Raw genomic sequence first — 26,397 nt, 5'->3', positions numbered from 1 at the left:
ATATAAGAAGAATAGTAATAATGATTGTAATTTGGTATGCCTAGTATTGAGCCTGTTTAAAACCCACGCAGGTATAGTTAAAAAGATAATCTTAGGGGAAATGAAGGATGTACAGATGGTATTATTTTGGCAGCAGTTACAAGAGCCAAATTAAAAACAGCCTTAGCAAGACACAAGAGTAAATGCCAACTCAAATTGGAGGACAGGGTTTCTTTTGAGTATTTTGTGCATTAGCAATGCATATAGAAATTTCCCAGTCATTTCACTGTTACCTTCTGCAATGACTTTGTCTGTAACACTATAGCCTTGCTGTTACATCAGCGAGCAAGGATGGAGAGGTTAGCAAAGCAGTTGAAACTTGAGAAAGAGGAGCTAGAGCGGTTGAAGGCTGAAGTTAACGGTATGGAGCATGACCTGATGCAGAGACGGCTCAGAAGGGTCAGCTGCACCACTGCAATCCCCACGGTAAGTCCTCTGTTGGCCTGTGTGAACAGGAGGGTGGAGATGATGGCTGTCCAGGTCATGTGTTTTCCTTTTAGGTTCTGTTTCTGGCAGGGTGATTTCGTTTTTTAAACAATGAATGAGAGACTTTGATCTTCAGTAGTTCTCATAAGAATAATTCGATGCTTTTATTTCTTCTCACATGTACGAATTCCATAGGTTTACCAGTATTTTCAAATAACTGGTAGTTATAATGAAGGTATGGCATCTCATTTACTATGAATTGCTTTCTGTGAGAATAGAAAAGTGCACCCTGGCCAAACATCTTTTATAATTTTCTCTCATGTTTTTTCTTTTAAGCATATAATACACATATAAATTCCAAAGATTTAAAAGTTATTTTCTTAAGTATATTGATTCATATTGATACTGTTCTAACTCATTTGAATCTGGGAAAGTGTGCACTATAAAGTATTTTAAGGCACAGCAATTTTGTTAAGTATAAATAATTGTAGAAACTAAGGTAACAGTATTGATAGTGGTCCTCATAGAAACTGCCCTAATGAAAAGATGTGGATGATATATTCTTAACACTTTAAGTACTACTAATGCGTGCTAAAAAAGTTTAACAATTCAGAATGTTTTGAGACCATTCTCCTAAAACCTTGTGACAGTACAAGCTTCCTGTGATCTGACCTATCACTTCACCTTTCAACATTCATTGGTGCAACAGGCATTGTTTAGTTTATGAATGTGGTCCTGTGCTAGGTGCTTAGTGCATACCTGCTAGTGAGAGAAATAGACTTATCAACAGATAATTATAATTCAGGGTGCTAAGTGCTATTAATGCTCATGAGTAATGAGAGAACTCATACTTCAACTAGTCTTTGTATGTACTCAGTGCACTTCTGCTGGGATGCCCTTCTGCAGCTCTACATGGGTAAGTCCTGTGTATTCTTCAGGGCTTCACCTTAATCTTTACTATGTCCATGGAGCTATTCCTTATTTTCCTGACCTCTCTAAACTGAGGGTGATTTCTCAGCGTTTATAGATTTAGAGAAGTGACCATGTATGTCAGGCCCCTTAAAGGCAGCCTGTCTGCAGCTCTGCCTTCATAGATAATTTTTTAAAGGAGGGTTGTGGCTTCAAAGGAAATCTGTGAACTCCTGAAATTATGTGCAGTTTCATGTGTGTTTATATGGAAGCAGATATATAGTTTTCATCTGATTTTCATCAGGTTGATAGAGTGAAGGGGAAGAATGTGAAGACCCACTGCTCTAAACAGTATAGTGTTGCTGTACAGGCAGAGGGGAAAGGGGAGGACATTTTAGAAGGGCAAAGGGGAAAGAACATTGAGGGAACAAAGGCATGAAGTTAGGATGGAGACAGACTCTCAGGAGGCAGCAAATACAGGTTTCACATTTCAGCTGAGATTTCTGGTGTCTTAACAGGTTAATGTGCATCTGTCAATTGGAGCTTAGACCTTAAGGGTGAAGTATTTCAACTTTACTCTGCTGATAGTGGGGAACCAGTGGAATTTTTCAAAAGGAAATTATTGATAAACAGACATATAATAATTTAATGAAATTTTTTTCTAATATTGACTAAATTCCTAAGTATAGCCTATATTAGAAGTAAGAAGGGAGGGTTTTACTTAAAACACTTAGAAATGTATTGCCTTTCAGGTAAAGATAGCTTTATAATTTTCTCTTTGTTTTCTCCAGTTGAAATCTTATTAATTCTCTGATGGGGGAAGTATTGAAGAACATAACCCACATAGGAATCTACCCTGGTGGTTGGGCAGTTTGGAGTCTTTTAGGTACTTATGGAGCAGAAACAGATTTTCTTAGCATAAAAGTCATTTCCCCTAACCTAACCATCTAAGTTTTGTTTAGTAACCTCTTGCTGTGTGATAATTTCTGCTAAAATAGGCCCTTTTGATTTTTGTTGTGTTGGAAAGTAGAGAACTGTTAAATGTAACATAAGTTAGTGCTTCAAAAACATCTAGATTTTAAAGGAGTGCTTTTATTGATGCGAGTTACTTTTAAAAAGAAACAAAATAAGCAGAAGAGTATAAGGAACCTGCTATGTAGCCGTCTGCCAGCTTCAGAAATTGATAGCGCATATGGGTGACAATATTTGAGAGATGAGAAATATAAGTGTTTGATTCCTTTGTGTTTCTGCCTGGAGTAAAATGAAGAACTATTAGCAATGTGTGGCTGAGGGACAATTATACATGGAGAATCAGTGCCTCTATTCGGGCGTGAATTTGAATTGTCCTTTTGCTACTTACCTGTTACTCATATATTCTTGGAGAAGTAACTTTCTCTGCTTGTTTTCTTACCTGTAAAATTTGTGAGTACTCATCTTGTGAGATTAAATAAGATAATATCCATAATCAACTTACGCAATCCCCACCAAATAGTAAATAGTAATGTTGGTTGAACACTGGTAAAACCTGCTCGATACAAACACCCCTAAACCATCTTGCAAAATTTCTATTTAACTTTAGGAACATGTATAACATATGGGTATATTATGTAGGAAATTAATCAAGAAGTAAAACATTTTGTCAGAATTCCCTTTTGTTGATAAAGGCTCATTCGAGGCACCATGACATCTTTTTAAAGAACACCTACATAGGGGTTACCTGGGTGGTTCAGTCGATTAAGTAGCCAACTCTTGATTTCAGCTTAGATCATGATCTCAGGGTCATAGGATCAAGCCCCACATTGGGCTCCATGCTCAGTGGGGAGTCTGCTGGAGATTATTGCTTTCCATCTCCTTCTGTCCCTCTCCCTCACTTGCTCTGTCTCTAAAATAAATAAATATTAAAAAAAAAAGTGCTCGTATAGGCTCTGGAGGCAGAATAGTTGTGGCAATCACTGGCTGTGCCTAATTTATCTGCATTTGATTTTCTCTATAAAAGGGAATTATAATAAGTATATTTTAATACTGTTGTCAAGATATAGACAGTGTAAGTCAAGTGCCTGGCGTGGAGTTAGGTGCTCAGTAAAATGGCTGTCTTTATCTTTGTCCCAATTACATGTAGGATTACATGATAGAGGATGGGTTTTTTTTTTTTTTCCTTGCTATTAAGCACGTATTTCTACCTTCAAGTTTTCAAATTTCTTATCAGGCAGTGTATTAAAAAATGTGTGCACCTCGTGAGACTGAAATGTGCATTTGTTAGCAACTGTATAAACTTAGAGCAACAGCTAATCTAGGGAGGGCAGAAGTGCAAGATGGCCATAATCTGCTGTTCACAAAGCACTGTGTTAAGTGCTGTCGAAGAGGTCATCTTATAAAGAGATCTGTATGTGAAAGGATAGGTGTGTGTGTCTATGAACCTATCTGTATTTGTGAGAGAAAAAAAATCAGGTAAATTGATATTCAATTAGAAGTGTTGGCCAGCTAAATGGTAAGGATATTAAGTACTTTCAGAGTTTTGAGATAGAAATGTTAGCTTTTTGCTTATAGGGTTCAAAGATGAGACAGTTTCATACTGGAGGGGAAATTTACGTTATACCTTAAAAGATAAATACGGTTAGATGAAGCCGTGGATTACCCCCCTCAGCCAAGTTTTTCCTGTCATTTGTCTTGTTCTAATTGGGTTTTTGGACTACCCTGCATTTTTTAGTCTCAGGTGCATAATTAGGGCCAAGCCACCAAACAGCGATAGTAGTATTCGACTTGGGTCTCTGTGATGCAACTTCTTTAAGTTCTCAATTGCGTTAGGTTGTTTTGCCACCTTTTGGAAAAAAAGCTTAGAATTTTTCACTTTGAAATGTCAGATCTTTTACAAACAACTCTAAATTATACACAGCCAATCTTGAAAACCCTCTTCTCTGAAAATACTTTTTGGCAAATGGTACTGACTTTTCAGAATTTTTTTTTACCTTGGTAAAATTAAATTACCAGAAACTGAAAAAGGACATATTGATCTTACAGGTAAACTAATCCTTTGGTGAATTCCAGTGGTTCTACTGTCTTTGGAAATGATCCTGTTGCCTAGATCTGTTATAAGCAAATGTGCTGTAGTTTCTAGACTATAAAGTGTATTATAGTACTTCCATACTTCTAGAGAACATCATTATTCAGGACCATTGTGGCTAAACTCCACGCCCCTCCCCCAAACATAGGAAGAATCAACTCCTTTAGGGACTTTCCCATTATGATTCTACAAAGAATATGGGTTCTTTTACATATTCCTTGGAAGGCAACACTGATCTTTGAAACCCCTGGACAAGTGCTTTATTTTTAATATAAATGCTCAGATATATTTTAAACCTTTTTAATAGTGCCTGGTAGGCAAGGTGTAAGCATTTTACATGGCAGTGTCCCATATTTTTGCAAATAGGAAAAAGGAGAGCAATCCCTAATAAATATTTCTAAATGACTTTTGTGTTCCCATAGCATTCTAAAGGATTGTAGCTCTTACTATAATTTTGTTTTATATTTGCTTAACGGAAGGGGCAGTCTCAGTTATTCTAATAACATGTCCTAACAGTGTAAGAGTTTGCATTATTATGAATTAAGAACCTTTTGGCTCCTTTTTCTTTGCTCTTAAAATTAACATAATTTGTAGAAAAATACAGATTTTTAACAGAATTGTATTTTGTCATAGCAGATATTTATCTTTATATGGTTGAAAGCACATTAGTAACTGAATATCAGGGCTGTGCTGAAAGCTTTAGTACCCATGCCTTTGGAATTCAACTCTTAACTTTTTGAGTGTGTGTGTGTGTGTGTGTGTGTGTGTGTGTGTATAAAAATAATAAACCTAGAAGGTCCGGGGAAGTCAAGGCTTCCAAAAAACTTTAACTGAAGAATTAGGGCCTTCTTTACGTTTCAGTGTCTCCTGTATGCGCCTAAAAGGCCTAAGGGATAGGTAGGCTGGGCTCAAAGTCAAGAAAGAAGGAAACAAAGTTGGAGGAAGAATGGAATTGTTGTGTAATAGATTGTTTCCTTTGCTCTAAATTCTGGTTCTGCTAATTACTGTTTTCTAACCTTGGGAAAGTTATATGAATTCTGGGTACATCAGCTTCCTCATGTATACATTGGCAATGATATTAGTACTTGCTTTGAAAGATGGTTTAGAGGAAAGAGTAAGAGACCTCTGGTGAATACAGTGCTTGACACTTAGTACTGTTGTAATTTATTTCAAGCCTGGACAACACTAAAATCATGGACATTGCCTGTTTTATAGATTGATTTTCATAGTTTCCCTTACCATGAAAATATTTTTAGTACTGATTAAAATGGTATTTTGTATGATAGAACATAGTCTAGTACTGTAGTTTGCCACGTTTTATGCAGATTTTGTCTTCATGTGGCCATATTGATGTCCCCATTTTACCTGACTGTTCCTTTAAATGTTTAAGATTTCTTAAACATACCCTCTTATGGACTAAGGCCATATTGTTGGTAATAACCAATCAGAACGATTAACATGAATAGCAGTTCTTAAATGTTGGGCTTGATAATGACTTTCCCACAATTGCTATTTTGGGTCCTTTCTTACTAGCCTGAGGAAATGACAAGATTGAGAAGCATGAACAGACAACTCCAGATAAATGTTGACTGTACACTGAAAGAAGTTGACCTCCTTCAATCTAGAGGTATAGACTCGATTATTTGGTAAACCATAAGTAATAGTGTGGTGTTTTAAGCTGCTTAAGTAGCAATCATTTTGCTTTTATAGATTTAAGAGATAGTTTTTTATACATTATAATCCTACTTAAAGAGATCCCTCCACCCCATGGTCATAGATTTGGGGGATCAAAAATTAAGTTCTTACCATTTAGACTGCTCTGTGTTGTTACTCTGCATTTATCCTGTTCTATTTACTGTGAATATTTTTATATTGATGGGTCTTAATTATAAAACTTATATTGATGATGTGATAATCACCAAAAGTATCTGTAAAAACAGGGTATCAGAATACCAGATTTCTCACTTTTGAAATAAATTCCATGTCATTTTTATGTATCTATTATATGAAAACATCCACCTACATCTTAGACTTTTCAGATTATGGGGTTTTTTGGTTTTTGTTTTTGGGTTTTGGCTTTCTTATATAATTGTATTATGGTAGAAGCTCTCTTAACTTTCATTTTACCCAGCTCATCAGTTGGAGATGTTCTTTATTTCCCCTGTAAAATATTGTGACCCTGTCCGCAACTGCTGCACACTTGTGACTAGGAGGGGGCCCACATGCTGGCATGTTTATGTACTATTGCTCCTAGCAATTGCATTGTCTGCTCAGAGAGAGTTAATTGTACCTGTTCCCTAACCTGTATATGCCAGTTACTCTCCTGTAATTTGATGTTTTTTAAGCTGACAAGAATGCAGGAAGGAGCTGTTCTTCCTACCAAAACAAAAAACAAAAAACCAAAGGCAAATCACTTTAAAAAAAAAAAAAAGGTGCTGGGGTTCAGGGATGGTCTGTGATTTAGATACGGGTGAAAACTGTAAAAATTTAAAAGGATTCTGTCCACCTAGTTTTTTTTCAAATAGTCCCGCCCATTTGTTTACATATTGTCTGGGGCCACTTTTATGCTTCACTGGCACAATTGAGGGCTTGCAACAGACTATTTCAGGCCCACAAAGTGTAAACTGTTTATTTTCTGGACCTTTACATAAGAAAAAGTTTGGGTGGAGGGGAGTTTGCCCTCTCCCCCTGTAGGTCATCACAGGTGTAGTTTATGTAAGAAAGACAGTATAAAACTTCAGTGAACACACATTAAAAAAAAAAAAAAAAAGTCTTGGTCCAACATTGAAGTTGACAAGTAATTTTTCCCAAAGGTCTTTCAGTCAGCCTCTCCCATTACTTAACACTGTTCTTGATGATGGCAGCTAAGAGAGCTTCTCCTCTATTTTCAGAGTATATAATAAATCTTGACTAAAAATGGCAATGGGGTAACTTTAACAGTAGAAGCGGGGGAACCTAAAAGATATGCAACAATCTGAATAGAAGCAAATTTGAATGTGAAAGTTGAGCAGTCTGGTCACGTACCCTTCACTTTTTCAGAATGGAGTCCCTCTAGAGTCTGCTAGATTTAAGCCATGGAACACCTGCTCTACATAGTATGGAGGTCATAACAAATTATTGTTCATATATTAGAAGACTGCATCAGGTTTTGCCAGGGTGTTCTTTAAAGCAAAAGACACACTTAAAACATTTGGTTAGGGTATTTATAGTAATCCTTCAGAGATCTAGAAATTAAAACATCAGCCGTAACTTCAGTAATTGAAGAAATACATATGCAGCATCTTATAGCATTGTGGCTTTATCTTATCTTCCAAATGGATAAAAGCATTTGTAATAGGACCTGCAAGGGAAACCACTATTAAGGTTCTATAAGAAAAGAGCTGTGTTTTTTGGTCTCCATTGGGCAACAAAGAGCTCTTTTTGGTGCTTAAGGATTTCTAAATCTTTCATAAGGGGTCCAGATATATCAATTTTATACTGAATTCTACTCTTCCACACTCAAACAGTTTTATACTGAAATCCAATGTAAACTCGGATCTAGCTGCAGATCATCATTTGATTTGTTGAAAAGCACAGCTGTATTGTTGGTTTTGAAGAGGAAAACTGGGCGGGGGGTGGGCATGGGGGAATAACATGTAGAAATCAAGACATCCAGTATTTTTGAACTATTAGTACCCGATAGCATTCTCTGTAAGCATGAGTAGTCCCAATGTTTAATTGGAATTAATGCAGAACAAGCAGCTTACAGTGATAGGGTCACAGAAGTTGAGGTAGATAGTGAGGCTGACACTGTATCAGAACCCACCTTGTAGGAGTCATGGCAGCAGTTGGGACTGAAATTGACACTAAGCCAGGAGGTGAACTTTTTAAGAGATGAAAATTTTGTGGCAAGACAAAATTCTCAGAGATAATTTTATTTATTATTCTGAAATTGGCACCTTATCTTTGTTAAATCTGTAGGCAACATTCCATATTCTCCTTTTCGTGAAGATAGGAATCTGAGTTGCTGCTATTATAACCTGATTCATCCTTGTAAATTTATACGTTTTACTTCTTCCACCGTTGGATTTATAGTGGCTAACTTTTTAAGGTCAATTATGCAGGACATGAAAGAAATCTTAGCAAATAGTCAAGCCATCCTTTAATTTCTCTTCTTCATTTATCTCCCTAAGTGTACCACGTACGTAATCCTGCTGAAGGAGACTAGCTTTGCAGTTGGAAAACTATTCCTTCAAGTGATATAAACTAACGCTAATGTGGTAGTTTGCTTGCGTCTTTTCTCATGGTGATAAAACATTTTCAGTGGGAAGGTGGTAGAATAGGAGTTTTGAAACCCTGCAGACAGTTTCCTTTCTTACATATTTTATTTCTATATATTCTTTAACAAAAAAAGTCAAATAGGAGAAAGAATCTTAAATGCATGGTGATTTTTTCTTTATAGGAAACTTTGATCCAAAAGCCATGAATAATTTTTATGACAACATAGAACCTGGCCCAGTTGTACCACCCAAGCCATCTAAAAAAGGTGAGTAGGGAAATGACATAAACATCATAGAAATAAGTGAGAATTCTTGGAGAGGTCACCTCTTTAGCTGGATAAATTTCCATGAGATTAACTTGTTCAGCATAAAAACATTTAACCATATTGACATTACTGTGCCACATGTCCCCATACTTTAAAAAGCACTAAAATTAGTAACTTCTGGAATTATCAAAGTCAATTAAATGAGAGATACAATTTAATTTTTAATTTATTTATTCATGAGAGACACAGGTAAAGGGAGAAGCAGGCTCCACGCAGGGAGCCCGACATGGGACTCGATCCAGGGTCTCCAGGATCAGACCCTGGGCCGGAGGCGGCCCTAAACCACTGAGCCACCTGGGCTGCCCACAATTTAATTTTTTGAATAAGAACTTAAATTTATAATGTTGGCTATGCAACATATTCTTTAAGGTCTTTATAATTTTTTTTTTAAATTTTTATTTTATTTTATGATAGTCACAGAGAGAGAGAGAGAGGCAGAGACACAGACAGAGGGAGAAGCAGGCTCCATGCACCGGGAGCCTGATGTGGGATTCGATCCCGGGTCTCCAGGATCGCGCCCTGGGCCAAAGGCAGGCGCCAAACCGCTGCGCCACCCAGGGATCCCTCTTTAAGGTCTTTAAAATGTTTGATCTGCAGTAGATCTGAGACTGTTAAATTACGTCATGGAAGAATCCTTGTGTGCCCAACAGGTGAACATCATAATTAGATAGGGACTACGTGTTTTTTTTTTTTTCCATGAAAGTCAAAATAAATCCTTTGTAACCAAGATTTGGAGGAATCATTTTTGTATCTCTTCTCTTTGTTTTATGTACTAGTGTTTAATTGGCATTTCAGTGTCTTAAAAAATTAATTTGAATTATTGAAGGCTCTTGTTCTTTTCAGGACTGAGCTGAAAGCAGCTTAAGGGTGAAACATACTAAAATCTTGTCAGAGTTACTATTCATCAGGTAATGTGTAAATTTTAGCACCTGAATTTTAGTTGAGGTCAGTACAGTATTTTATTTTATTTTTTAAAGATTTTATTTATTCATGAGAGACAGAGAGGCAGAGACACGGGCAGAGGGAGAGGCAGGCTCCATGCAGGGAGCCCGACATGGGACTCGATCCGGGGTCTCTAGGATCACACCCTGGGCCTAAGGCAGGTGCTGAACTGCTGAGCCACCCCGGCTGCCCTCTACTAGTGTTTTAAAGTATTTGAGTGACAGGTTGCAGTGCAGTATTACTACTACCATAGATGTTTCATCTGATTTGGCACTATGGCAACATTATATGCAGTTTCAAGCTGAAAATCACTGAATTACATATATTACTGATCACTTTAACCATTTGGGTTAACAACAACACAAATCATTTTTTTTTTAAAGATTTTATTTATTCATTCATGAGAGAGGCAGAGACAGGCTCCATGCAAGGGAGCCCAATGTGGGCGCTAAACCGCTGAGCCACCCAGGCTGCCGCAACACATGAGTCTTTGAACTTGATGTTGCCTGAGTGTCTTCCAAAGAAACATTATCTATTAATAATCCAACAGATAATTGATTCAAGGGCTGTTATAAAAGAATCAACCCTATTTAAGACCATATGTTGAAGAGTTGTTAACCTGGAAATAGAGGATAAAGTTGATGAGCTGAGCCATCTTATTAGCATAAAACTCTGAGGTACGGTCACGAGGACTCACCGGAAATAACAAAGACATTCCTATCACTTGGGAAATTTCAAGATTTTAGTGGTTATCTCCCAGGAACTAGGGATTAAAGCTAGACCTGTCTTTTAGGCAAGGTTAAATTATTTACTTACACATAGTTTACACATAGCAGTGGTTATGAAGAAACTTGCAAAACACAAGACCTAAAGATTAATAATCAGTGACCTAAAATTCTACCTTAAGCTAGGAAAGAACAAAGTCAAGGAGATTAAAAGATAAGTAAAGCTTAAGAGTTTGATTTTATCTAGAAAGAACACAGATTATCAAAATCAGAAATGAAAGATGGGTTATCCATTAAAATAATAAGAGAGGGATCCCTGGGTGGCGCAGCGGGTTAGCGCCTGTCTTTGGCCCAGGGCACGATCCTGGAGACCCGGGATCGAATCCCACGTCAGGCTCCCGGTGCATGGAGCCTGCTTCTCCCTCTGCCTGTGTCTCTGCCTCTCTCTCTCTCTCTCTCTCTGTAACTATCATAAATAATAAATAAATAAATAAATAAAAATAAATAAAACTTTAAAAAAAAAAGATTTAAAAAAAATAATAAGAGAATGTGATGAACATTATGAACTCAGCACTGTATTTGAAATGGACACATCTACTCAAACTGAAAACGACAGGATATAGGACCTAATAATAGCTATGTATCTTTTAAAAACATTGAATCCATTATATTAACATTTTTCCCCACAAAGCAAACTCCCGTTTTTTTTTTGTCTTATGGAGTCAGCAGAACCCCCAAAAGAAAATTACAGAGCAGATCAATACAACTCCTGCACTTAAAGCAAAAAAATCCTTAATATGTGAATATTATCATGACTAGGTTTATTTTAGCTTAGGAAAAGGAGAAAAAGCTCATGACCATTTTACTGGATGTAAGGAAACATTCCAACATTATTTGCAAAGAAACCTTTAACGATACTAAAAAACAACTATTAGTACTAATAAGTGAATTTAACAAGATCTTGGGATGGAAGGTCAGTATATAAGAACCATATTTTTATAAAAAACCAGTTTTGATCCTTACCTCTTACTGTACACAAAATCTGAGATAGGTCATACGCATTTAAATATCCTTGCAACTTGGGTTTAGCTTAGAATTTTTAGGACACAGAACACTTGGTACATTAGCCTTCATTAAAATTCAACACTTTAAGAAAGTGAAAAGGCAAGCCAGGGGCTGGGAGAAAATATTTTTTTTTTTTAAATTTTTTTTTAATTTTTATTTATTTATGATAGTCACACAGAGAGAGAGAAAGAGAGGCAGAGACACAGGCAGAGGGAGAAGCAGGCTCCATGCACCGGGAGCCCGACGTGGGACTCGATCCCGGGTCTCCAGGATCGCGCCCTGGGCCAAAGGCAGGCGCCAAACCGCTGCGCCACCCAGGGATCCCGGGAGAAAATATTTAAAAACATATCTGGAAAAAAAAAAGAAAAAAAAAAAAAAAAAAAAAAAACATATCTGGTTCATGGAAATCCAGTGCAATAAAGTCATTTAAAAAATTTAAAAAAAAAACATATCTGGTTAAAAAAAATTCTGCTATCTAAAATATAAAAGGACCTTCTATAACACAGTGATAAAATGACAATCCAATTTAAAAAAGTTCAAAACATTTGAGTTGACACTTCACAAAGAAATACATATAAATGGCCAATAAGCACACATGGAAGTGTGTTCAACTTGAGTAGACATTAAGAAAATGCAAATTAAAATCCTGAGATTCCTGAGGAGCAATGATAACGAAACATTAATGAGGATGTAGAGCACTCAGATTCTTAAAAGTTTAAGATGGTGTGACCATTTCTTATATAACCAAGCATTCATTCACCTGCCCTGTAGCCCATCAAATCTTAAGATTTAGCCAACAGAATTTAAAGCCTATGTCCACAAAATGGTTTGTATTGGAACACACCAAGAAGCCATCAACAGATGAACCGATATTTTCAAATCATGGAATGTTACTCCGCAACACAAATCAACTATTAAACACAACATGGATGAACCTCAATGCTAAAAGAAAGAAAATACAAAAGAATGCATACTGTATGTTTGTATGCATTTCAAAACTAAATTTCTTAAAAAACAGAACAGTTGTTATGTCTTGGAGTAGAGTTTGGGGATTAAGATTAACTTGGGAAAGGGCATGGGAGGATTTTATGAGCTAATGATAATGTCTGGATAGGGATTTGGATTATTCAGGTGTATAACTCCTCAAATGGCACACATATGGTTTGTGTATTTCATTGTATAAGTTTTACCTTGAAAACTCACAAATAAAAGCCAGGAGCCCGTAGACAAAGTGTTTTAGCAGTGGTGATATTGGCATGATTGACAGGTCATTCTGCCTGCTGTCTTTGAGACCAACACCTATGTGTATTTGGCTCAGCTAGGAATGGTGTGTTATTAGGATGCTGTTAAAGCTTCATCGGGCTCTCTACAAGTACCTTTATACTAAAAAAGCTCTATTCTGTGGGACTTTGAATTTAAACAAATTTTGCTAAAGCTGATAATTGGATAGTCCCTCAGAGTTAGCTATAATTAAATTCCAGTTGCAATCGACTTCTAAATTATGTATCAATTGCTCAGTATGTAGATGCTTGATGCTACAAAGGTAAGACAGGACTCCTACCCCAAGCAGCTCGTCTTCTACCTATACAGTTTTAATACAGAGACTAGAGAACTAACATCTTCACTGTAAATGAATTTCTACTATACAAATCCAATTGAGCTTTCATTACATATCTTGTTGGTGAAGAGTATAAATTATGTACTCCTTTAGAATTTTTAAACCTTTCACCTCTTAAAATTTGTGAATAGAACTTAATCCTGTAATTCCTTGGGAAGCCCTTTCATTACATTTCTAAAAGCTATTTGATTTTCTCTATGAAGTCAAATTTGTTCTAAGAATTTACAGAGTTTTTAACTAAATTGGCCTCTTCTAAAAAAGTTTATGTAGTTTAACTGATACTGCAAGAAAATCTACATTAGAGTTATTACAGACATATAAGAAAAAGGAAAAAGAGGGAGACCCAAGAAACTTTCTTGGACTAAACTCTGCATGCCATGTGCATGTAAGTGCTTCAGCTGAGTTGGCAAGTCCTCCCCCAGCTGTCATTGGTAACAAAGCAGGGAGAGCATCGACCTTGGTATCCCACTACTGGAGTGTGGGTTTTGGTTGTTTTGGCCACCTGACCTTGTTCAGCACATCTAGTCTGTGTACCAGGAAGGTGATAAGTCCAAATACTTGATTGTTTCTGTTCAACAGGGCTGTTGTAAGGATCTGTGAGAGTAAGTATGTGACACTACAAAAGTGCTTTACAAATTTAAGAAATAGAACTTTTACACTGTTCTTTGGAGCCTAAGGAGACCATTTACTCTGCTTTTGTTTACTCTGACACTGGAGTGTTTAAGTACCTAGGCACCACACTTAGAATTCTGGAGCAGTGATTTCCAAAGGTGGATTGTACTAGGGGGTTGCATATATGGGCTCAGAACTAATCAGAAAATACAAGATTTCTTTTGGGGTGGGGGGAAGGGTTCTTTTTTTTTAAAATTTTTTATTTATTTATGTATGATAGTCACAGAGAGAGAGAGAGAGAGAGGCAGAGACACAGGCAGAGGGAGAAGCAGGCTCCATGCACCGGGAGCCCGATGTGGGGTTCAATCCCGGGTCTCCAGGATCGTGCCCTGGGCCAAAGGCAGGCGCTAAACCGCTGCGCCACCCAGGGATCCCATGGGAAGGGTTCTTAACGGCAGATGTACCAAATCTTAATACAAAGAAAGAACTACCTAATAACATAAATGAATAGAAATAAAATTCTAGCAAGAAATTGGGTCCCTACTATTTTTTAGTTCTGATTTTTCAATTACTGCTACTCTTACTCTTTAAGTACTACAGTTTATTTTATTTTATTTTTTTTAAAGACTTTGTTTATTCATTCATGAGACACAGAGAGGCAGGCAGAGACATAGGCAGAGGGAGAAGCAGGCTCCATGCAGGGAGCCCGATGTGGGACTCGATCCCAGGACCGTGGGATCACGCCCTAAGCCGAAGGCAGATGCTCAAATGCTGAGCCACCCAAGTGTCCCAGTACTACAGTTTAATGTTATTATTGTAATGCATTCTTTGGCTAGCCTTACATGTTTTCAACCCATGATTTTCTAATAACTGTTGCTTAAGGCAATTGCTCAAGTATAATCTTCCAATTTTGCCTTTACATTGATATTTAATTACTGTGAGTTTGCACTAGGAAGGTGGGCTGGTGAAATTAGGCATTGATTCCAAGTAATTGTAGAGGATGGAAAAAGTCATAAGAGCAATGTTCTATATAGGTTGTAAAAGCAATATTAAATATGGCACTTACCCTCACAGGAGAACTAAAGGTAACATGAAGTAATAGAAAGGGTAAACACGCAACCATGCATGTCCCATGAGAGATCCTTGGGAGCCTGTCCACTCTTCTCATGGATGGCTTTAATCCCTTTTCTCCTGGCTTTGCTTCTTTTCATGCAGATTCGTCAGACCCTTGCACAATTGAGAGGAAAGCCCGAAGAATTAGCGTGACCTCCAAAGTACAGGCAGACGTCCATGACACCCAGGCAGCAGCTGCTGAGGGTTTGTACTTGTGTGTCCGGATTTTGTGCACAAAGTCCAAAGACACGTGTTTGCCCATGTGGCATTACCACAAGTTAAGGCCGACTCCTTCCCCGCCACCCCCCCTTAAAAGATTACTTTCTCCAAGTGCCTGGCTGGCTCAGTCAGTGGAACATGTGACTCTGAGTTTGAGCCCCACGTGGGAGGTAGAGATTACTTTTCTATTGGTTATTTTTAACGTGACCTCTATAAAAATAACCAATAGAAATATAATACAAGCCAGATACATAAAATATTTAATCTAGTATATATGCAAAGTATTATTTCGATATGAAGTCATTATAAACTAGTGAGATATTTTACATTAGTTCATACTACATCTTTGAAATCTGGTGTACATTTTACACTTAAGAGCACATTTCAGTTCATACTAGTTCCATTTCAAGTGGCAGTAGTCACCATATTGGTCAGATGGCTCTAATAATAGCATCTAGAAAGTAAGGCTAAGTGATTAAATAACTTGAAAGTTCTGGACTTTATAACTTTTCACTGCAGTTTTCTTGAATTTTACCTTGGGATTCATTTGAAGTAGAGGTTCTAAAGATACCGTGTATGTTTGAGTTTATGTAATATAAACAATATTGGTGAAATTATTGATGTCTGATATGTATGAGGATGGTTAGTTTTAGGGAAATCTGGCCTACTAACCCATTTAAAAGTAGCCCTTTTTTAAGGTTTTCTTTTGTTTTTAAGGAATCTCTACACCCAAGGTGGGGCTCAAACTCATGACCCCAAGATCAAAAGTCGCATGTTCTTCTGACCGAACCACCCAGGCTCCTTAAAAATAGGTTTTATTCATCAGAGAGAGGCAGAGACATAGGCAGAGGGAGAAGCAGACTACATGTGAGGAGCCTGATACGCAGGACTCTGGGATCATGACCTTAACTGAGCCACCCAAGTGTCCCAAAAATAGTCCATTTTTTCTAAAAAAGATTTTATTTATCCATTCATGAGAGAGACAGAGTGAGAAAGAGAGGCAGAGACACAGGCAGAGGGAGAAGCCAGTTCCACGCAGGGAGCCTGACGTGGGACTTGATGCCAATGCCAGGTCTCCAGTATCACACCCTGGGCGGAAGGTGGCACTAAACCGCTGAGCCACCCAGGCTGCCCCCAAAAATAGTCTTAAAGGAAAAACATACTGACTCCTATTTTCATTTGTGTATAAATATGCATATTTTAAGGTTCTTTTTTTCTGTGAGGCCTGAAATACTGCTTTTAAATCAGTCCATAAAAAGGCAAGATTTTACAACTGTAAATCAAATGAAAATGGACATCTAAAATGTCTTTCGAGTTTTAGATGCTTCTATTTAAACAGTACTCTCTGTGATGAAATGAGCAGGGTCTTAAGCAATAATTCTATTAGGTGCCTTCAAAATTTTTTTGATAAGTTACTTCAGTGATTTTATTCCAGATGAAATCATTACGGTGCTGAAGGAGCAAATAAATATGCCTCTTTGGCATAAGGAATATTCTGAGAAACTGCAGAGGCAGGAGAAGCTCTGATAACAGAGCAGAAATTACCCTTTGAAAGGAACATCTACAATTATAAAAGGCAATCTCCACCTAGCTGAGAGCCTTGTGACTAAAATGGATAAGGGAAGGGACTCAAATCTAAGTATCAAACCTTACTCATATTTTACTGTGCTGTCAGGTAACCTCCCCTAAGTTGTTTCCCCTGCCCCCCAGCCAACATCCTTCTTTTGTCTGTAGCTGTAGAGGGTATTTTAGGTTGCGGTTTGGCCCCCTTTGGGGAGTTAATTTTCCTAGGCCTCTGCCCTATGTGAGATACATATGTTAGTGAACTTTGTTTCTTCTCTTGTTTATACTTTTATTACAGGGGGGTCTCAGGTAAGAACTATGAAGGATAGAGGGAAAATTTTAACTTTGCCTACAGTATTAGACAATGAAGAGGAGCCCCAAGTTTTCTGTATTAGGTTTTAAGAGGTTGTGCAGTTACTAACAGAGTTTAAGAAATAAAGTAAAAACTCACCTGCTCTAGGAAAGTATAAAAATGAGTTTTTAGCACCTATTTAGGAGAACCTAAAGAGTATTGTATGAGAGAGAACCTTTTCCACCTTTTCCAGAAATGGCATGCAGAATGTTTTTCCTCTAAGAGAAGGCTGTATCAGTTAAATATGCTTTTTATTATTCCATACCGTACAAAAAACTATCAAGTCTCTGTGTTTTGGAGTCATGAGCTAAAAGATACAGGGTAGGTGATAATGGTCACTCAGATCACCATTGAAGGCCAGAGAAACAAGCCCATTCCCCCCTTTTTATAGTTGGAGGAACAGGTTGGCTAACACAGTGGTTTTCTGTTGTGTTGTTAGCTTTACATCTCCTTCCTGTTTCAGCCTGAGCCTTACTGTCTATATGCTGTCCTAAGTTTCAAGGTCTCAAACTCCGCTCTCTCTGCTTTTTGGGGAATGTTCACATCAGCCATCTGTCATGAAAGATGAATTGCTAACCCCAAGTCAGCTCATTAATTTCCAATGGAAGATAGACTTAACCCCAAATGATAACTGCTTAAAGCCTTTCATCTTAGTTTTTGTCGTTACCCGCTGAGGTAGGCTGCTTACTTTCTATCTTAATCTCATTTCCAGTTCACAGTGATGATTTCCAGTTTTACACACAGATTTTCCCAGCCTCCTGGCCACGCTCCGGATTCCAGGGGCAATTCCATCTAACCATCTTGAGCCTCCAAATCACTGCTGCCAATTTCAGTAGGGACTGTTCCTAGAAAGCAGGATTTACAAATTAACTCCCTTAAGCAGAGTCTTTTTGAGCTCAAGGTGAGGGGGATGAGGATCTAGGAGGAATCTAAATTTTAAGGATTTTTAAAGAAAATCCTAAGGATTGACCTAAGGATGCCAGCATTTTGTATTGCCAGATACAGACATTTTAAAAATCTGAAGGAAAAAAAAAAATCTGAAGGATCTCGTAACCCCAAAAAGGTGGGAAAGAATCTGAGAATAAAAAATCTTTCATACTGAATGAGTTTAGCTTTTATGAAAAACCATAGAATGTCTCTCTTTTTACCGTTCTGGGAACAGCTGTGTTAGGAACAGTCGCTGTCATTTTGAACCATTATTATTAAAATAACACATGCATATTGTGAAGCTGCAGGGCTCCTGGAAGGAGGCAGACATTCCAGCAGGTGTTGAATACAGTACAGCTCATACTACAAGGGGGTGTGTTGGGGAGGGGGCTGAAGTTGTCAGGGAAAACACAGGAAGGAGGCAGAACTTCACTTGCAGTGTGACATTTCTCCTGTTCATTTGTCTAGAATATAGCATAACCACTACCTATGGATAATGAATGAGTAAGGTAATCTTTCCTGAACTTCTATTTATCTTAAAGTAGAATTTTAATCAAACTTCCTGTTGTAGTAGCTATGGACATTCATTGGACATTAAGTCAAGTAGGAAGCTTTTTTTTTTTTTTTTTTTTTTTAATGTAATTTTCCAGTTTGGATTATAGTTGGAAGAATTCAATCTTTTTTTTTCTCTCTTGATCCTCACTTCCCCCAGAGCATCTAACTGGCTCCAAACAGAGTCCCCGGACACAACCCCGCGATGAAGACTATGAGGGGGCCCCATGGAATTGTGATAGCTGCACCTTCCTGAACCACCCCGCACTGAACCGTTGCGAGCAGTGCGAGATGCCACGGTACACTTGAACTTCGAAGAGTCTGCATCGACTTGAGAGCGAAACTGGGAGCACCCACAAGAAGAAAAGGAAGCCTTGGGAGTCTGTGCATCTGCCCAGCCTTTTCATTTCCAATTCCACCTGGGGAGGAGCAGTGCCCCTGGAGGGCTTGTGCTCATTCAAGAAAAATGGGGAGTTCTCTGTGTTTAGTGTTTTTGTTTTTTCCTTTCTTAACTCATTGCAGAGTGAGATAGAAAGGGATACTTGAAACTGGGAAAGGATTCACTCCTGAAAGAATGTACACATAGAAGTCAAAAGCTCTTCTGTGGAATCCCAGTTGTTAAAGTTACTGCTGAGTGGCCCTTACTTTATAAACTAGAACTTTAAATCGTGGTGTGACATGTGACAGCTTATACAGACAAACTGTGAATTCCTAGAGCAGACTTACCTGGTCATAGCTCTCTGGAAAACCAAGGTTCCCCATGCTTCTTCCCGTTGTTTCCTACTGAAGGAGGACAGGAAAAAGCACCCAGAATAGGACCTTAATTTTTTTTTGGGGGGGGGGCGCAAAATAATAAGGGTCTTTGTAATTGCTGCTTTTTTCAGAGGTAATTTCAAACACACAATGGCTTAAAATGTGATTTGTAGCAGTCAGGAATTAGGCATATCATGCCCTTCATTCAAAAGTACAATCAGAGGTGATAAAATCATTTTACTTGTACAGTAATTCATCGAGCTAAATCAACACTGGTAACTAAGACCTAATTATGCCACATTAATAGATATAATTTTTAAGTTACTGCATGCTTTTATTAGGCCATTGGCTTTAAAAATAACAAGTCCTTACCAAGTACGATTTTATGAATGACCTTCTCGTAAAACTGCGCTTTGCCAATAGCACAGTGAATGTATGCCAAATGTAAATCCATTCCAAAATCCATTCGGAAATCTTGAGCTCAGCTGTGGTTCTGTAAGAAATGTTTGCAGTCCATAGGGCCCTTTTTTCACCTCCTTCCAGTTTTGTGATGAGTTCACGATGTTTACAGCACAGTGTTTTGTGCCAGAATCCTAACTTAGCTGAAAAAACAAACAAAACAAAACAAAAAAAACCCAACATTAGCTGTTTAATACAGATCGATTTGTACACGTTAATAAACCAGTATAAGGGAAATTACAGTTGGACATCATAAAATAAATATATCATAAAATAGTACACTGCGTTGTTACTTGGGAAGAAGAGAAGGCTAGTCAAGGGATAGGATTAAGAGAAAGGTGAATACAAAGGACTTTAAAACTAAGAACTGTTTAAATTTAACATACTGTATTCAGAGATAATTACTGAGTTTGTTCAGGTGATACTAAAGCACTCCTTGTTTATGAAACCCCAACTTTAGGGTATAAATAATGAAGAGATAGAAAGTCCTGTGACTCCTAAAGGTGTACCACTAGAAAATTATTAATAGGACATTTATTTAAGGTCTCTATCACTGTTGAATTTCCGTCCTAGCTCAGAATTGGATTTTGGAATCTTCCCATTACTTGGGTGAATATAAACAGCAGTAGAATCAAGGTTTCTGATCCTAACGGATTTTACCAGAGGTTTTAATTTGAGGAATATCCATTCTCACATGCCGTGTTCTCCCCCCACCTCCCCCCACCCACACACACACTCACACACTCTTGAAGCTGTCGTTGTATTATTCTACTTTAGAAGTGATATCTGGCAGACCTGGAAAAACAAGCTGCACTTAATAGTATAATGAAACCAAAGGCATAATAACTCATCATCATTTTCCATCAAAAGCATCTAATTTCACACTCGACCTACAGCTTTGAAAATGTTTTTTCCAATGTGGAAAATCCACGCCACACCCCCCCCCCCATCCACTTGTTTCACAAAAGTATGCGTGGCTATGTGATGACACTGATAAAACATCTCATATAACTGTGAAAATAATGGTGAGAAAACAGATGGGCTTAAAAGCATTGACCTGAAAACAGCCGCCTTTAAAGGTTTCTGTGACACTGGTATGTCTCTCCAGTAGCCGTCTCTCAGTCCTGCTGTTGTGTAATACGCCAATGCCTTCGCCTTTGTATGGTTTCGTATCTCTTTCGTGATGATCAACCCCACTTGGTATTAAATAACAATTTAGGGGGAAAATATATATATACTGCTTGGTGTTCTAGCTAAAGGTTTACCAGTATTCTTAGATATGCTGAAATGGCAGCAGTTAACTTGGCACTTGTCAGTTGAGAATGAAAGTAGCATGTATGGAAACAGTTGGATGCTTTATTAAAACCATGTAGATGACTTTACAACTATTGCATGAACATACATCCAGGTTAATAAGCTGTTAACATACAGTAGATGCATGGTTCCAGTCCATTGGTGATCTATCTAGTAAATCATTATTTTCACCTGCCAGGAAAAAGAAGAAACCAGTCTCTTTGATAGGTGTAGAGGGTGGAGTAGGAAACATCAGAGCTGGGTTTTAAAGAAGTTTCCTAGGTGTTCATTTCTGGTTGTACACGAGTTTCATATGCCAACATAGGCTGTATTCAGTTTTTAAAATAAGAAAAATTGTTTTACACTGACAAATTTGGTATGTTTAACTGTGTCCCCAATATAGACTTCTTGCCCATAACCACTTTGAATAAGAATACAGTCAACTTTCAAGGTGCCTTTTCAAAAGGATCTCCTGGTCAGATTGATGTGTGGGCACAGTTGGCATAGAAGTGGGAGGATAGAAATCGGGTGGTGCCTGTCTGCTGAGGTACTTATGCTCTTTGGGTCAGTTGGTGCACTTGGTGTTTTTAGTAAAAAGATTTTTTTTCTTAAAACATGACTAGTTTGACGTATCTGGTAACACATAGGCCTGACTATACATGTTACACTATTTCATGGTTTTGTAAACTGGGGTTTAGAAAGCACATTTGCCGTTTTGTTAAAAGTACATTACCCCTTAACTTTTGGAGTGGGTCAGAAGAGTTTAAAGTGGGAATAGAGCCAGCAGCTTTCTAAGCATTGTAAAATGTTTGGAATTGACAATGACCTTGTATGGGAGAGCAAAGAGGCAGGGGGTTTTAAAGAAACTAAAGAACTGCATTGTAGGAAAGGTAGTTTTAGAGAAAGGATGGTGGGGAAAGTGTTGCTAATTTGTTTATTTCCCTGAACGAAATGGAAAGTGTGATGAGCAGTTTAATTTTTAAGGAGCTGGTCTCAATTTTAGTACTTTTTAATTATTAAAAGAAATTATCGTTTCCGTAAATTTTGTCATTGTTTTGTCCCAGTTATCTAGGGTTCATATCCAACTTTGTGGCAACTCCATTTTATATAGTATTTTAAAAGGTAATTGTAATGTCTTTGACAGTATAAGCAAAAAGCAAAGGTATAAGGCATAGAAAAATTGTCCTTTGAAAATATCAGTGACATATCCTGGAATGTGAAGATGTTCCTTCATAGTTAAAATTGATTTATTTTAATATTGTAACCACTGTTCAGACTTTGAATGAATCCATGTTACAGTTGTGTGTCTGTATATTGGTCGAGTAAGAAAAATGACCATTGAAATGTTACTATAAAAAAATCAGAATAAATTGGGCACTGTCTGTTGCACCACTACTGTATCTTTTTGAAAGAATTAACAGTATTTTCGTATTGTAAAAGTTAAATCTGATCACATTTTCACATTCACTAGACCTGCATTTTTTTTCTTTACTATTTGCATCCCCAAGTATTTAATACAAGTAGATTTTGCATGGCTTGGGCATTCAGAGATTAATAGGATGACGATTCAATCTTAGTTTCTAAAGCCATGAAAAGTTGCTTTGAGACTGAACAATTCTGAGTTATTATTTATAATGACACCCAATGTCCATGTTTCCCTACTGTAAAAGAATTGATCAGTTTCTTCATTAAAACAGCAAGAACCTATTAAATCTTGTAAATACCATGTTTCTTTTAGATTTCTGTGTATGCTGTGAATCATTATTTTGAGGTGAAATTGTACAAAGGCATTTTAAAAGGCTATGCATGCATCGTACTTCCAAACAGTACATATTCGGAAAGTCAAAGATTCCTGCAAAATAAATTAATAAACTAAAAGCAAACACTACATTCTGCATCTTTTCTGTGTAGTTAGAAATAATTTATAGTATCAAACTAGTCCCAGTTCCAACAGATAGATTTCTAGACTGAAATACGCTGCCTCAGAAACCTAGTCTTTCTTTCATAGTATTTTTGTGCCCCTTGTAGAACATGTCATAATATGAAATTTGGGGTATTAAGGGTACATTAATTCTACAAATTGGGTAGAAGTATATATAAGGAAATTTTATGAAAATGGTGGAATGTGTTAAGAACTTAGATAATGAGTGATTTTCTTCATCTTTTTGTTGTTTATAGCTTGAACAATATGGGCTTGAACTGCATAGGTCCACTTATGTGTGGATTTTTGCAATACAGTACAGTACTACAAATCTGTTTTGTCCTCAGGATTTTCTTCATATTTCCTTTTCTCTAGCCTGCTTTATGGTAATAATATAGTATGTAATACATAGAACATACAAAATACACGATAAATGACTATGTTATCTGTAGCGTTTCTAGTCAACGTTAGACTTAAGTTTTGGGAACCCAAAAGTTACACGTGGATTTACACCTATGCAGGGCATCAGTGCCCTAACCCCATGTTGTTCGAGGGTCACCTATCCTTCCAAGGCAGATTATCAGAGGACTTGACCCTCATCTTGCTAGAGTCTGTAGTCAGTGTTCCAAATTTGCACAGCAATCAGAACAGATTGACTTTTCAGCAAGTGAGCATATTTGAAGTCAAAAGAATTTCTACTTTAATACGTGAAAATTTATAAACCTACCTAAATACAGAAGAATTGTAGAATGATCCTTTGCTCATTACCAAACTTCCAAAATTATCCTTACAGAAGCAATTGTATTTCATGTACATTCTCGTTCCCCCCACCCGGTTATTTTGAAACAAGACAGATCCTAGGCATCATAGCAATAAACTTTTTACCATAAGCACCATATATTCCTATCACAGCTTGTGAAATATTAGCAAATATCCAGGGTTACATTTTCCATGTAACTTTTTTTTTTAACAAGCATGTCTCAATTCGAGTCTGAGTAGAATACTTGAAAATTGTTCTTACATCTTCAATCTACATGTACTTTCTCTCCATATCTGAAACCATAAACCTTTCCCTTATTAATATCTGGCTACCTCCCCACCACATCTTACAGTAAGTAACGCACTGCAAGAAAATCCAAGACAACTTTAAAAACAGGTGGACTATTTTTCTTATTCCCCTGTTTCTCTTCTTCTCACATCCTAAGTTGTCCCTTTTCATTAATGTATTTTTTTTTAATTTTTTTTTTAAATTTTATTTTATTTATTTATGATAGGCACACAGTGAGAGAGAGAGAGAGGCAGATACACAGGCAGAGGGAGAAGCAGGCTCCATGCACTGGGAGCCTGACGTGGGATTCGATCCCGAGTCTCCAGGATCGCGCCCTGGGCCAAAGGCAGGCGCCAAACCGCTGCACCACCCAGGGATCCCCTCATTAATGTATTTTTAAATAGAAAAGGACTTCAGGGATCCCTGGGTGGCTCAGCGGTTTATCGCCTGCCTTTGGCCCAGGGCATGATCCTGGAGTCCCTGGATCGAGTCCCACATCGGGCTCCCTGCATGGAGCCTGCTTCTCCCTCCTCCTGTGTCTCTGCTTCTCTCTATCATTCATAAAGAAGGAAAAAGAAAGAAAGAAAAAGAAAAAAATGACTTCAAATCTGTTAACACAATACTGATTATGGTGCTCATTTTTGTAATCAAGAGAGGCATCTGTGGGAACTACATATCTGCCTATAATCCTGCAATCTTGATCATAATTTCTCCCTAGGTATTGAGTAGCTCAGTTTTCCACAGAGAAGTCTGGAGCACTGCTGGGTGCAGGGCATCTGGTGTTTGTCTCCTACCTGCGTTCTTCAAAGACTCCCTACTTAACTTTGGTCTGCTGGCCTTTGCTTAGGACACTGCCCAGGCCGTGTTTTGTGATGGTGGTTTCAAAGGTTTTAATGGGATATATAGTATGTGGGTGATATTATGGTTCACGAGTTCCAGATTCTCCTATCAGGCTAACCGCCTCACTTTTCTTGTCTCGTGAAATGTGATGGGGATGCTTCTGACCACCCTTTCTTGACTTTCTGGTGGTTAAGAAATACAGGGTGCCAAAAAAAATCAGGTGCTTTTTACACAGCCTGGTTTCAAGTTTTGTGTTGTGATTGGGAGCAAAGTGATCATTGTATGTTACTTCGCTTGGTTTTTGACTTATTTGTGCATTTGCTCTCTTGGGGACCCAGGTGCTTTTCAGGGAGTACTGTTGTATTAGTCAGGAAGCACTAACATTTGTAGCCTTTTTAAAATCCCATCCTCCAAAAATAAAAAATAAATAAATAAAATCCCATCCTCCAATTTTGATTTCTCTTAAATCACTAGTCTGCCTTGGTTGGGTAGGTTTAATTAAAAAAAAAAAATCTTTATTTGAATGGCATTTGGGGTTAGGGAGCCAGGGAAAGAGACAATTGGGTTTTAAAGCATCCTGAAATTGCTTGCATTCCCTGTATACTTCAGCAAGGAATCAAATGGTCACACGTGGCAGGGGAACTCCTATTTTAAGATTATGATTTGACTTTCTTTTTCCAAGTTCTAAAATAACGAAAACATCTTTAATGGTTGGAGAACGGGAAACTGTTCTGGGGGTCAGAAATGACAAGGTGCAGATGGGGACATACTGAAGGCAGTAGCAACCAGGATCAGTCAGCCCACAGTTCTAGTCACCCATGAAGGCCATCAAGGAAAACCTGCAAGCATGCCTATGGGACTCCCCAACTCTGAGCAGAAGACAAATGCAAGGGTAAATGTGCTAGATAGGAAGCACTGCGACTGGGACTTTTGTCTTTGTCTCACTGTGCACTATGGTTTCATTAAATAAGCAAAGCCCTGTAGGGAGTGGTTTGTCCACTGAGATAAAGGGGCATGATGCCCCGAGTAACTTCAAGCTACCACAACAAGCAGAGGAAAAACTTTGCTTGGCCTAGCTGAAGATTCCAGGGAACAATCTTCAACTCCCCAGGAAATATATAAAGCAGAACCCACTGGTGCTTGCTTAGCAGAACGTGAAACAGCCCTGACTTTCCTATGTTCTGTCATCAGGCATTTTCTCACTAAGAAACATGCACAGAAAAAAAGTAGAAGGCTTCATTCAGCTTTCCTTTTCCTTAAGGATAAAAATATTTGAGCATTGTCACCCACATAATCTTTTTTGTAAAAGTCCTTAAATATCAGTAAATATATGAAAAGGTTTCACACTCTAAAAAGAAGGACCTTATCCTACAGA

General features: G+C 37.8%; 1 protein-coding gene across 7 annotated transcripts in view; it reads left to right on the top strand.

Annotated features, from left to right (window-relative positions):
- Positions 1 to 23,086, top strand: part of TAB3 (TGF-beta activated kinase 1 (MAP3K7) binding protein 3) — a 91,260-nt gene extending 68,174 nt beyond the window's left edge. For 6 of the 7 annotated variants that reach the window (XM_041741305.1, XM_041741302.1, XM_041741301.1 and 3 more), the window contains 5 exons: positions 305 to 465; positions 5,969 to 6,062; positions 8,877 to 8,960; positions 15,198 to 15,299; positions 18,869 to 23,086. In XM_041741305.1, the coding sequence (XP_041597239.1) occupies positions 305 to 465; positions 5,969 to 6,062; positions 8,877 to 8,960; positions 15,198 to 15,299; positions 18,869 to 19,017 (590 nt within the window). In that variant the 3' untranslated portion in view covers positions 19,018 to 23,086. The remainder of the gene's footprint in view (positions 1 to 304; positions 466 to 5,968; positions 6,063 to 8,876; positions 8,961 to 15,197; positions 15,300 to 18,868) is intronic. The other variant, XM_041741307.1, reaches the window with a different exon arrangement.
- Positions 23,087 to 26,397: the final 3,311 nt, after the last annotated feature.

Source organism: Vulpes lagopus, chromosome X (genome assembly GCF_018345385.1).
Source record: "Vulpes lagopus strain Blue_001 chromosome X, ASM1834538v1, whole genome shotgun sequence".
NCBI lineage: Eukaryota > Metazoa > Chordata > Mammalia > Carnivora > Canidae > Vulpes > Vulpes lagopus.
This window is presented reverse-complemented; position numbering and strand designations above follow the sequence as displayed.